Genomic DNA, 13,609 nt, shown 5'->3' on the forward strand with positions numbered 1-13,609 from the left:
TCTCATAATAGGGCACTTTCCTCTATACACTGTACCGACAATGTGGATAATTCAATTGAAAATAAGCTGAAAAGCTCGATTATCGTGGAAATGCAGGCGATACAGTCATAGACATAACAAATATTTTATTCCAATGCGATAAATCTCGGTGAAGTAAATGTTTTTATTGAGTAAAGGGGCAAATTCCGGACCGGATCGTATGATTCTCGATAAGCAGATTGACCAATGAATGAAGCAGTCTTCCTTGGCACTCGATGAAGATTAATTGTTATCGATAATGGGATAACGAAATCACCGAGTCTCTCTAGATAGGATATTTCATAGTAAATCTAATATTAGCATGTATATACGCGTGTTTATGATGACGGCATTCAGACATCTATCTTATACGTAACATGACTTATCAAAATATGTCACATTCTCGCGTTGATTGAATGCCGACTATAATTACACGTTTATACATCAATAATTTACACAACACACATTACAGAATCTCTGAAAACGTGTTTATAATGGAAATAAATTGCAATTATACAAATAATAAATAAAAATTTATATCGCTACGTATAACGTATAACGATACAGATATCGTGAAAATAAATATGCACAAGTAAAAAATAAATACGCACACTGCGTTAAAGAAACGTTAGAGAAAAACCACTTAGCAAAGAGTAACGCCACGTTTCAGCTTTTTTTTTTTCGTGTCATTCTTACACTATTTTATTGAATGTACAGCGGCAAGCCAATCGAATTTAATACTATATCAGCGACAATCATATGACATAACTGACCGCCTAAATATATTAAGGAGCTATCCTAAGTGTAACACATGTGACTTGCACAATTGATAATATTATAATATTACTTAGAGCTAATGAAGCATTGATGTGTACTAGAAAAGAAAAAAAGGAGACGTATGCTCTCGTGAGAATGTGAGTGTATAATTTTTTTTTTGGAACGATTTTCTGCAACTGTGGGCTCGTCGGCTCATATCAATCGTCGACTGCTATTATTCCCTCTGGAACGCAGATGGGAGTATTCTGTTACAAACGAGAAAGACATGTAGACACAGGGAAAATGTCCCGGGCATAATTCTTTCTTATTTAGATAGTTCTACTTCTTCCGCTCTCTTTTCTTTGCTATGTTCTAATACGCACATTTGACCGTTTGTTCGAAGTCAATAGCCGTTCTGTTGCCTGTAGCTGCTTCCGCCATACCCGCTACTGTTCTGGCTGTAGCTACTGGAGCCACCGCCGGAAGTTCCGCTCCCGAAGCTGTTTTGTGGGAATGATTTACTGCTTCCATAGCTAGCCCCGCCCATGCCACCTATGTGAAGCGTACACGAGGCGTTTACAAGACACAATAATTTCCACCAAACTATGCTACCGAACGTCACAGCGGTGTAAAACTAAGGGCCGTAAGAAATAGGGAGGTGGAAAGAATAGAAGGGCTAAGAATGTGGAGAGACTTGATTGTATCCGTATTTTTACTGATTAAGAATATCGCAATAACATTTTCCATTCAGACAAGCAGACCAATTAAATAAAATTACACAATCAATTTTTTAAATGCTTTGAACCCACCGCTACTGCTTCCGGACCATTTGTTGCCGCGATCATTCGCGCCAGTACCGGAAGAGCGGTCGAATCTTCCTCTATCTCCCGCATCACGTCCTCCACGACTACCTCGTGAACCGCCACGGCCTCCGGAACCTCGTCCACCTCCACCACCTCCGCTGCGTCCGCCATATCGTCCTCCTAATAATCAATCAATGCAAAGATGGAACGTCAGAATTTTTTAAATAAACTTGGATATAAAGAATATGAAGAATATAGATCTGGTACAATCGTATTTTCTTTAAATTCTAATGTAAAAAAAAAAGAATGAATACTCACTCTTATAAACGCCAGGATTCCTGGATAAATCATACAGTTTCGGGTTGACAACTTGCTTGGCCTCTTCCAGAACTTGGATTAAGTCACCAGCCTTGTGAGCATTGCCGGGCGTGAAAAAGGCGTACGCAGTTCCTGTACGCTGCGAGCGACCAGTACGTCCGATACGGTGCACATAGTCCTCAGAGTTGGACGGATAGTCCAAGTTTATCACAAATTTGACATCCTCGACATCTGTGAGATACAGCAAGTTATAATAGCGGCACACGGAAAATACTTGTTCCTTTGTGGTTCAATTAACTTATAAAGCGAATAGATTCAAGCATTTTACCAGGACGCTGCCTTTGCTAATGGAATTAAAGAATCTGATCGTTATCACTGAAGATTACCATTATCGAGTGTTCTGTACCAAACCTTGAAGAATTTGCAATTACAAAATGTAAAAAAAAAATATCATGATAATTCATCTGCCGACTCCTCCCTTCTTCAACGTGCCGTCACATACTTGACAATTTAAAACGGTACACTTGGATATATAAAGGACGGACAAAAAAACATAAAAGTTACCTCATGTAATAGGAAGCATGTGTTGTTTCGAGGTGCAAATTTTTTTTTTTTTTTTTTACTTTAGTTCCATTTGCAATTCGCATATAACATTCAAGTTGACCACAAAGAGCAAGTCTGCATTTAATTACCTGTTTGCGATTAAAGCTGGAAATGTAAATACATTTTTTGGAAATGTAGAGGAATCAGAGCTCAGATGGTTTCTCATGGAATTCTCGCTTCACGTATTAGCGAGCTCTACATTTTTATTCTTAGTCAACATTACACCCTTCTCTCCCGCACCAAAGTATGGATCTGTGTGCTGCCTATTTCGAAATTTGGTCCTTGTACATTGCTTCGGGTGAAGAGGTTGGAACACCAAGTGAGCAGCACCTTGCGTTCTCCACTCAACCCCCACATGTACTTCCCGTCAAATAATTAGCATCAAGAACCACGCACCACAATATTGTGAAGACTCCTTCCTACTTCGAAGCCATAATTATTATTAGTAATCGCTATCGTTATTCTATAATTGTTCGCCTTAACTTACAGAATCTTTGACAATTCAAATTCAAAAGTAATATAAAATGTTATAAAAGTTTAAAAAAACGTTAAAAATTGCCCACGTTCTCTCTCGTACCGAGTTCTTGAATATCTGCGAGATAAAACGTGGTTATTGATAATTGTTTAGGACAATATCACAATTAATGCAGAGCGCGACTTGATGCAATTTGTTATTTCAATCTAACGAATAATCGGCAATATCTATCCTTTTTGTTTTTCTTTTTCGTCTTCATGCTAAAACGCCCTAACATAACAATTTCCATACTTTGGACCGTCGCAGGTACAGAGTGAGAGTGTTTTTCGAGTGGCAAGGTGGCCGAGGCACAGCGTTTGGTTAGCTTGTTGCGAGGGGGCGGCGACCAGCAGTCACGCCCCGTTCAATTACATTTTCCAAAGCTAGTTGCAGAGTTCTAAGACTCCAGAGTCGCATGTGCCTCTGAAAACACATAGAACAGCACGTTAATACCAGACTGACAGGACTTGTTTCGATCTGAGAGTACAAAATCGGAAGAGATAAACCTGGCTAATCGCTCACCTGGTTCCCTCACTCTTAAAGCTGAAATATTTTGACGTTCTTTTTATATCGTAGCTATCTCCATTATATCGCGTTAAGGATTTATTTAACATTATTGTTACTGTTCGAATATAAAATGCGCGAAAACATTAAAAGAACGTCAAAATCCACTTATGCACTAGCCTATAATAAAGGAAGTTGAGGCTTAGAAGTTAACGAAACGATTAAAACTTATTCATTAATCGTACCGCTGAAAAGACAAATGGCGATGTTAATTGCTCAGGTGCGCTCTAAAACGCGCACTACCGAAACTCTCGCTAATTAGTGGGCGAAACGAAAGAATTAGCGTAAAATTAATGAAACGAAAGGATGTCAATGGCAAAATCAAATAGGGTATTTAAACTAGTCGTTCCTGTAATTCCTTAAGAGTAATTAAAATTATCTCCAGCCACACTGGTAAGGAGGTTGTCAATCAGTCTGGCACATGCCGTTATCCGTTGCCACATTACAATACCACGACTTTCACAAAAATGTGAAATAACCATCGCAGCCTGACCCTTACATCATACCTATGTATCTGCAAACTCTTACCTAAACCTCTCGCCGCCACGTCAGTAGCCACAAGGATGGCAGACCTGCTATTCCGGAACTCTAAAACAACATCTCTTGTATTACAAACATCACAACTTCAAAAGATAATGTTATTAAAGATAAAACAAATAAACATAGAACGTTATTTAGTTCAATTTCTTTTCTTCTTTTGACAAGTATAAATTCATTGTACGATATAAAATATTCAGAGATTTAAAATATTACAAGATCTTTCATTTATATAATTACTTGGAATTAGAATTTTTTTCAGCTTTACTTATTTGAATAAAATTGACCGAAAATAAGATAAAATTTCAAATATTTAAATAAAAAGATCGTTAACATTTGTTTCTCGTGTATTTAGAAGATCATAGCAATAGCACTCACGATTTAATACATAATCTCTTTCTTGTTGGCTTTTGTCTCCGTGAATACCAATCGCTTGCCATCCGTATCTATTAATAGCTCTTGTTATATCATCGACTTTCCTCTTAGTTTCCACAAATATTATAGTCTTATTTTCCGGTTCGTTTGAGATTTCTTCCAACAGTTTCATAAGTTTACTTTCCTTCTCGTATTCCTCGCATACATCCACAATTTGCAGAATATTGTGATTGGCGGCCAACTGTAGGGAGCCTATGTTGATCTGTATGTAGTCCGTTAGAAACTCCTCCGCGAGATTACGCACTTCCTTCGGCCACGTGGCCGACCACATGAGAGTCTGACGATCGGGACGTATTTGTTCTACAATTTTCCTAATTTGAGGCTCGAAGCCCATATCGAGCATCCTATCGGCCTCGTCGAGGACTAGGTATGTACATCTACGTAGATTTGTCGTGCCGCGCTCTAAGAAGTCTATGAGACGACCCGGCGTGGCAATGCAAATTTCTACGCCGCGTTCGAGGTCGCGCGCTTGTGGTCCCTTCGGGGCGCCGCCGAAGATGCATGTGTTTCGCACCTGAGAAGACATACCAAAATCCGACGCGACTTGCTGAATTTGCTGCGCCAATTCTCGGGTTGGTGCCAAGATCAATGCGATCGGTCCGTCATTCCGGCTCAGTCTGGGCTGATGATTTATGTGAACGATCGCCGGCAAAATGTACGCCAGAGTCTTTCCCGAACCTGTCTGCGCTATACCGACCATATCCCGACCGGACAGCGCGATGGGCCAACCCTGTGCCTGAATTGCGGTCGGCTCGCCGAATCCCTGTCTACGAATCTCGTTGAGAACGTAGTCCGGGAAGCCACCTTCCTCGAAATAAACATTGGGACCTGGAACGTTAGCTCCCTTCACAGTGATCTCCTTGTTGGAACGGTATGACTCCACGGCATGAATACCCCGTGCCATTACGTTGGGGTGTGGCTGGTAGAAGTCCTTTCTGAAGGACTGCAGAGTGCTCATATCCCAACGTGGTTTACGTAGACGCTCCCCGGGCTGCCGGTTCTTAAAATTGTTGTTCCCGAAACTGCTGTCTCTGTTTGCGCTGCTGCTGAATCTACTGCCACCCCCTCCGCCTCCGTCGCGTCCGCCGAATCGACCTCCGCGTGCTCCGCCGCCGCCACTACCTCCTCCTCGTCTATCAGAACGTTCGCGTTCACCGTATGCCCTTTTTCAAACAAAGCAAAAATCATCATTAAACCTCGGCATCACTATATTAAGAAAAAAGAGAGATCAAATCTTAGGCCTGTTCTTTTCAGCTGAACTTCTTGCACGGTTCATCTTTTCTCTTTTTCTCTCCAACATGAAAAGAAAAAGGGAAAATATGAACCGTGCAGATGTTCAGCTGAAAAGAACAGACCTCTATTACTTTAGGAAACGGTCATGAATTATTTTCTTTCTCGCTGTAATATTTCTTTGCTTGTGTATAGATGTTTGTATACATGATTCTACTTTAGCTGCAATATGCTGTACATTTGAACTTGAGATTATTACACGTTGAGGGAAAAATATGTTATTATAAACAGCCGACAGCTCATCGGCGAGCAGGAGAAACTTGTAGGACAAATAATATTTGTTCTTTTGTATCTGAATTCTTGTACCTTTTATCCTTCCTCTTTCCTTCTGTAATTATACATATATCTGTGTCTCATTTTAAGTGTAAAAATTTGTACCTTTTATCCTTCCTCTTTCCTTCTGTAATTATACATATATCTGTGTCTCATTTTAAGTGGAAAAATTATAACATAGCGCAGCTACAAAAAACGGATCTAGAAAATACCAAGGCATATCCTATTGTCTTAGTACTCTACAAGTATTCTACTAGTATTCTATATAATCCTACAATTATCTGGAGAAGAGAGAGACTCGTCTTTCTCTCTTCTCCAGGAAAACTCTCTCTTCCTCATACAGCATTGGGAGGCTTTCTCGAAACGTTAGACTTATGTAATTCAGTTCGCTTATGCTTCCTGATTCCCTAACGATCCACAGTTACGTATCATCCCAATTAATTGCATCTAGAAGCTTCCTATCGCTATATGTTGCCACCAATCTCCGCTATTTCTTTGTTAATAAAATTTCGGACGAAACTCGCGAAGATTCTCCCATGCGTTGCGAGCGAAAATGTCGTGGGAAAATGTCGCGAAATTTTTTTCCTCGATGCGACGCGTGTCCCCGAGGGAATCCACATATCCAGGATGGATATTTTTCGAGTCGCGCGATTCCACTCGGCCGTCGCGTACATTATTCAATCCCGAGATCCGGTCTCGCAATATCTCGCAATCCGTATCGCGAATTCTGGCGATTCATGATTCATCGCGAACACGACAAAGGAGCCTTTTACCGTTCGCAAAATGGCGTACAAGCGCGATCGGACAAGTAGCGGAACGTCGAGCGAGAAAAGTGCGAGAACGCGGGCGAAATTCGCCTCGCGTTCACTCGCGCGAACTTACATTGCAGCGGGCGGGAATGTGTCGCTGATTTCCGTGCGATTTCCTTGACGATTGCCGATGTGGGTCGAGAACAATCCAACAATCCGGGCTGGGTGACGAGAACACGTTCGGCCACTAACGGAGCAGCCAGCCAAAGGGACGAGGACGAGGTGTCTGGCCGTGTCGGCGTCACGCTGTCATGGCGCCCTCGGCGAGAAGTAGTCCCTCCGCGAGTCGCGATCGCGCCCTACGGCCACGATCCTCAACAATCGCGTACCCTTTTCCGCGGAAAAATCGTAATACGAGTAGAAAATTCAGCGATTTTACCAAGGGCGTACGCTTTTTTTAGCCCCCGCGACGACAGAGAGACGAGGAAACCTGGAAAGAATGCGCGAGCGTTCCGCGCCGGAAGTGAAAGTTAGGCACAAAGCCAGCTTCAGCGCCGCCACGTTCGTCCCTACAGCGCCCAGATTCGAGTTGCGCCAAATTCGAAACTGCGTTCAACATCCATCCTTATGTATTATCACTATATCAAATTTTTTTTAAGAAAACAATTCTTAATTTGAACACCTGGGAGTAATAAGTCAATTTATGAAGATTTTTTTTCAGCCAGTCATGTCGTGTAATTTTACATACTGTCCGTATGTTCTTAGCGATTCGATAATCGAAAGCTAGAATTAATGTCTATCTAAATAAATTAATATAGTTATATAATGTATAAAAAATTAAATCAATCTTTACATTTTATTATTTTCCTTTATGCAAATAAATTATATGTGCAGATTTGTTTGAATAGAGAAACGATATGTCGCCTTATCTTTTTTTTCTTTTAAACGTTTAGTAAATTTTAGTGCACACCAGACAGATGTGTATCTCGTGCTGAGAACACAGGGGAGAACTCGGTTGTTTCCAAGAAAGTTAGCTTTATTAATTCTGTAACATAAACTCACACAACAAACAACGACACATATCAAGTTTTTTTTTCTTAAAAAAAAACTTCAGCAATCACAGATCACTCAAAGAATCACAGATATGAATATTATAATTTATAACGCATTAGATTGAATATAGAAATAGATACTGATCTATGCCAAAGACTGTCAAATCAAAATGATAAGGCCTACATGTATAGCTTTTTGCAAAGTTAATTAATTGCAACTGAACAGTGTGACGCTTAAATTGTTTGGTGAAATACATATGCCGAATCTTTTAGTCTTATTAAAAAACAAATGATACATTAACATTTGTATAGCCTATCAATTGCACTTTTCACATTTCATTGACGAATTTTTATCACATTCCTTTAATTCCCTACAATTTAACGAAAGATACAAGGCTGTTGTTATTATTGCAATTTAAAATATTTTACTCAAAAGTCTAAACTAAAGATAACTAAAATAAGATAAACTGTTAATATTATTAAAATATAAAAATTAAAAGCGACTAACAATTTTTAATAGTCTCTTATCTAAAAAGAAGATATAATTCCAAGATTGTCCAAGGAGTTTATTTGTGAAAAGAAAATGATAATAGTAGGACAAATTGAACAATTCAAATTTAAAAAATTAAAGCTGTTATATAATCCTCTTTAGTCTAAATATTGCATGCACAAATGTGATGCAAATATCCCCCCCAATTCACTTTCTTACTAATTTTTTTTCTTACTATGCTCTTTATAACAAAAAGTTATTTATCCGCTAATCAACAAATATAATACGTTATAAACGAGACTGATGTACAATCAACAAAATATATACTGCTTGCGGTAAAATTCTGTAACGATTCATAAAATTTATAAATAAAATATTTAACTATTATAAAATGGAGCTTAAAATCGTTTAAAGAAAAATCAATACTTGAGCGTATTAATGATTACACTCTAATACTACTTATAAGAATTTACATTTTTCTGCTCTCGTTAAATATCTGTCCCGCTAACATGTTTTAAACGAGAATAACTTGCAAAATTAGAGTTGCAACTGCAACTAAAATTGTATCGAAATTTCTTCGGTTTTACTCACTGCAAATTCGACATATATGCAAACGAATAAATGTGCTACATATATATTCAACAAACTTATAATTGTTGACTTGCAAACATTAGACGCGATCATTATTCACTTGATAGTATGATGTAGAATGTAATATATACTATCGCACCGATATTTTCATTATTTTATGCCGCGTTACTTATACTATTCATTTTCTATATAAGTCCTTTTTTTATTATAGGCTGTATAGGCTCTTGTCTGTATCCTGTCGACTCCTACTATAACTAAACATGACACATTTTACATCGTCGAATTATTACGTGCTATCAATCACTCATTAAAAACGGAATTAATAAGTTGTGCTTCTGTAGGAATAACCACTTCCGTAATTATCGCCACCTCCGTAATTTTGAGGCATACTTCCCTGCCCGTAACTTCTTTGCGTGCTATATCCGTACGCCGTGTTCTGGCCCAAAGAAGTATTCTGTTTCACATTATTATAATTACTATAATCCGATCCCGAATAAACGCTCGAAGAAGGCTGATAAGAAGTCCCGCTACGAGGAGGGCCTCTTCCTCTTGCCGAACCGCCACCTCTTCCTCTACCATCATTACTTCTTCGGCCATTACCCCTTTCAGCGCCGTTACCACCAGAAGAACCGCCGAAACGTTTTCCACCTTATTATAATATAAATATGACATATATATATATAATGTATGAAATAATCGATCGAATAACTAGGGATCATAATCGCTATAATCGAAAGTAAAGTAAACTTTTTCTTCCCCATTCTTTCACATTTGCGTATAACCGGGTTAGGGTAAAAAAAAAAGTTTACTTTTTTGCCATTAGAATAAAAATGTAGATGTATAATACCGACTATGCGAAAACATACCTCTGCCGCTGAAGTTTCCCGCCTTGGCCATCTCTGCCATTTCACTAAGACGCGGATTGACATTCTGTCCGGCCTCTCGTAAAACTTCTATCAAATCTCCGGCGTGCTTCATATTGTGACTAGTGAAAAACGCATACGCCGTTCCGGTCTGCCGCCTACGTCCAGTTCGACCGATTCTGTGTATGTAATCCTCCGACGAAGATGGATAATCGAAATTTATCACGTATTTCACATCATCGACATCTGTGAAGTAGTAGTTATGAAAAATATTATTGAAATTTTTTTACTATTGATATTATTGATAATATTAATGAACAATGGTATTATATTCTTCTTGACAAATATATGTATTCTAAAATCTGCTATTTATATATACAAATTATTATTTTATAATTCTTTTTGAATTCGAAAACTAAATATTTCTCGTTTATTTAAATCAAGAGACACGATAGTGTCTCGCGTCAAATATATGCGAAGCGAGACCGCACTCGATATTTATATTATTACTGCACTTGAGCATAGACATAAAAGCTTATCAATGCTTGTGCTCATGCATATGGATAGATATTATCAGATATTGATTGACAACTTATTTGAATAAAAGGATAAAGGAAAAATATATTTCTGCATGTCAAGTAGATAACTTAAATACATATTAGATACGTATTACATAATATACCTACTACTACGTTTTGGCAAGAAATTATCGATATTAATTTCCAGATAACAGATTTAGACACCCACCTTTTGTTTGGAAATTCCGATGTGAAATCAGCGAGAACGACCCCGTTTGCTTTTAAAGGGGGGCAATTCTGGTTGCTTTCTTATGGGCTTTCATATATAATATACTGGCGGCCTAGAGATTAGACAGACACAGCGGTTGTGTCTGGTATGGGATAGAGGCAGCAATTTAGGGTTTAAGCCTGAGTGCATTAGTTTTGATAGGCACTGTATAATAATTTCTTACGGTTAATGTTAGAGGCACTGGATAACAAGTTTAGCAATTGCACTTTTTGAGTTTTCGTATTGCGATTGGAAATTACGTTTACATATTTATGATTATTACTTCACTTTATGATAAAACCTTGCTTAAAAGATATCCATTTAATTTTTTAATTATGACACAAGTAATATGTAAATGCACATATATTGTGATTATCTGGTATCATTTAATGCATTGATCATCGATTAATGCATCAATGATCATAAAGTCTATTTTGCTATTCCGTAATGAGAAAATTAAAACAAAAGTTAAGTCGTACATGAATCTAGCTTTCCGTTTGGAAATTGTTATAATATATAAGCAAAGAAAAATAAAATAATCACTGTGTCTGCCCAATACTGGCAGTACACCGCGTTGAGTTAGGGTACTCTGTGCCTCTGAAAAAGAAAAGCAGACAGACTTAGTGGTAGCTTGTGTGCATTTTCAGAACCTTGCTCTTATATACATTATTATCAAAATCAATAGAACTCTTCATTTCAACATTGAAGCTAATCATGTATCAATAGTTAGTACAGTCATAAATTAAACATTGAGGTAACAAAAACGTTGCTGTTTCCATTATTTTTACATAAAAAGATACATATTTATTTACAAGAATTAATGGGATTACAACAAAAACAAAAATGAGCTTGTAAGAAGTAACAAATCAACAAGATTTTAAAAAATGTTCAAAACATACGTAATTGCGGAACAAAAAATTACGTGTAAAAAGGCATAAATCATATAAAAAACGTTATCAATTTTACATGGCTCTACAATATACATTCGAGACAAATATGATAAAAAGTTCCAATGCATCACACACCGCTACGTACACAGCTGTCGGCTGGCCTCACTCTAACAACGCATCACCGGCTAATCCAATAAGTGTTGCCAATACCCAGTTCAACCGTGACTCTATCGGTATCTCGCCAATACTAAAGCATAGCCGAATAGAGTTTTACATACCCAAGCCTCTAGCGGCTACATCAGTCGCGACCATAATCGGCGCTCTTCCGCTGCGGAATTCTTGTAACACATGGTCCCTTTCCTGCTGGTTCTTGTCACCGTGAATACTCACAGCTTGCCACCCTTCGCGTCTAATATTTTTCGTAATGTCGTCTACTTTACGTTTAGTTTCCACAAATATGATGGTCTTATTCTCCTTTTCAGTGCCGATCTCTTGAAGCAATCTATACAGCTTCGAGTCTTTCTCGTGCTCGTGACAAACATCGATAATCTGAGTGATGTTATGATTGGCCGACAGGGTTAAAGAGCCGATATTGAGATGAACATAATCTGTCAAGAAGTCCTCCGCGAGCGCACGAACTTCTTTAGGCCACGTCGCCGACCACATGAGCACTTGCCTGTCAGGGCGTATCTGCTCAATTATTTTTCGTATCTGGGGTTCAAATCCCATATCTAGCATGCGATCGGCTTCATCAAGTACTAGATACGTACACCTGAAATAAAAGAATAAAATAATATTTAGATGGTTGTAAATTTATGTGTCTCCGATATAATTTTTATTTATCATTAAAATTTTAAAGAGTTATACATACCTACGTAAGTTTGTAGTTCCTCTTTCTAAGAAATCTATAAGTCTACCTGGTGTGGCAATGCATATTTCAATGCCCCTCTCCAAATCGTGCGCTTGTGGTCCTTTTGGAGCCCCGCCGAAGATACATGTGTTTCTTACAGCTGCAGTTTCTCCAAAACTATTAGCCACTTCTTGAATTTGTTGAGCTAATTCTCTGGTTGGAGCTAAGATCAAGACAATTGGACCATCCCCGCTGCTTATGCGCGGTTGGTGTATGATATGGACGATTGCAGGTAAAATATACTAGAAAAAATAAAATAAAATAAAATAAAATAAAATAATCTAATACAAATATATCTTTAAAATGTTGTGTATATCCAATACATCTTTATTTAAATTTATATAAAGTATATGTGTAATAGAACTATTTACTATGAATAATTGAACAAATAAGAGTAAAACGTGTAAGAAAACATTCTAAGATGCTCATTTGTTAAATATTACATATATTTTTATGATATTGAATATATTTTTAATTTTGCTCACTCCAAGTGTCTTTCCAGAGCCAGTTTGAGCGATTGCAACAAGATCTCTGCCGCTAAGGGCAATAGGCCATCCTTGGGCTTGAATTGGAGTAGGTTGCGAATATCCTTCTCTACGAATGCCCTCCATTACATAAGGCGGGAAGTTTCCCTCCTCGAAATATTGTATGGGATTAGGAACGTTTTCACCCTTCACAGATATTTCTGCGTTCTCTCGAAATTGATTCACCTCTTCGCTAGATCTAACTCAGAGTTAAATTGTGTGAGCACATTTCTGTCGTTTACCTCATATTATATTTTATATTAGTTACCAATGCAATTAATACCTGTTCCTAACTGCGGGATGCTCTATATAAAAGTCTTTGCGTATTGGTTCTAAAGTACGAAGGTCCCAGTTTACTTTCCTTAGACCGCCACCCGGTTGCTTTCCTTTTAATCCTCCTCGCACATTATTGGCGCTTCCTCTACTAAGTGTGCCAAATCTGCTGGTACCGCGTCCATTATCGGTGCCGCCTCTGCCAGTACTTGTCCCTATCTTGACAGTACCGCCACGGCGGCCCCTGCTCTGATCTCGGTCACGGCTAAACCTACAAATGCACATGCTTTATGAAACTATAGGGTTTCATATAATATCTGGCACAATATAGGCTTTCTCAATAAAAATTTCAAGTTTAATTTGACTCGTT

General features: G+C 38.2%; 2 protein-coding genes across 2 annotated transcripts in view; both read right to left on the reverse strand.

Annotated features, from left to right (window-relative positions):
* Positions 1–143: 143 nt before the first annotated feature.
* LOC112457285 (ATP-dependent RNA helicase dbp2-like) lies at positions 144–7,165 on the reverse strand. Its single transcript, XM_025020224.1, has 7 exons — positions 6,994–7,165; positions 4,492–5,711; positions 4,105–4,164; positions 1,896–2,126; positions 1,584–1,757; positions 1,158–1,326; positions 144–1,040 (listed from the first exon to the last, which is right to left on the reverse strand). Coding segments are annotated over exons 1-6 (1,836 nt in total). The 5' UTR covers positions 6,996–7,165; the 3' UTR covers positions 144–1,040; positions 1,158–1,177.
* Positions 7,166–7,885: 720 nt separating this feature from the next.
* The window catches only part of LOC112457308 (ATP-dependent RNA helicase dbp2-like), a 6,828-nt gene continuing 1,104 nt past the window's right edge, over positions 7,886–13,609 (reverse strand). The window contains exons 2-7 of the mRNA XM_025020259.1: positions 13,250–13,510; positions 12,928–13,165; positions 12,404–12,684; positions 11,811–12,304; positions 9,860–10,102; positions 7,886–9,641 (exon numbers count right to left, since the gene is read on the reverse strand). Coding sequence (XP_024876027.1) covers positions 9,313–9,641; positions 9,860–10,102; positions 11,811–12,304; positions 12,404–12,684; positions 12,928–13,165; positions 13,250–13,510 — 1,846 coding nt within the window. The 3' untranslated portion in view covers positions 7,886–9,312. The remainder of the gene's footprint in view (positions 9,642–9,859; positions 10,103–11,810; positions 12,305–12,403; positions 12,685–12,927; positions 13,166–13,249; positions 13,511–13,609) is intronic.

This window comes from Temnothorax curvispinosus, unplaced genomic scaffold, assembly GCF_003070985.1.
Source record: "Temnothorax curvispinosus isolate PA1 unplaced genomic scaffold, ASM307098v1 QBEX01007734.1, whole genome shotgun sequence".
In the NCBI taxonomy this organism is placed as follows: domain Eukaryota; kingdom Metazoa; phylum Arthropoda; class Insecta; order Hymenoptera; family Formicidae; genus Temnothorax; species Temnothorax curvispinosus.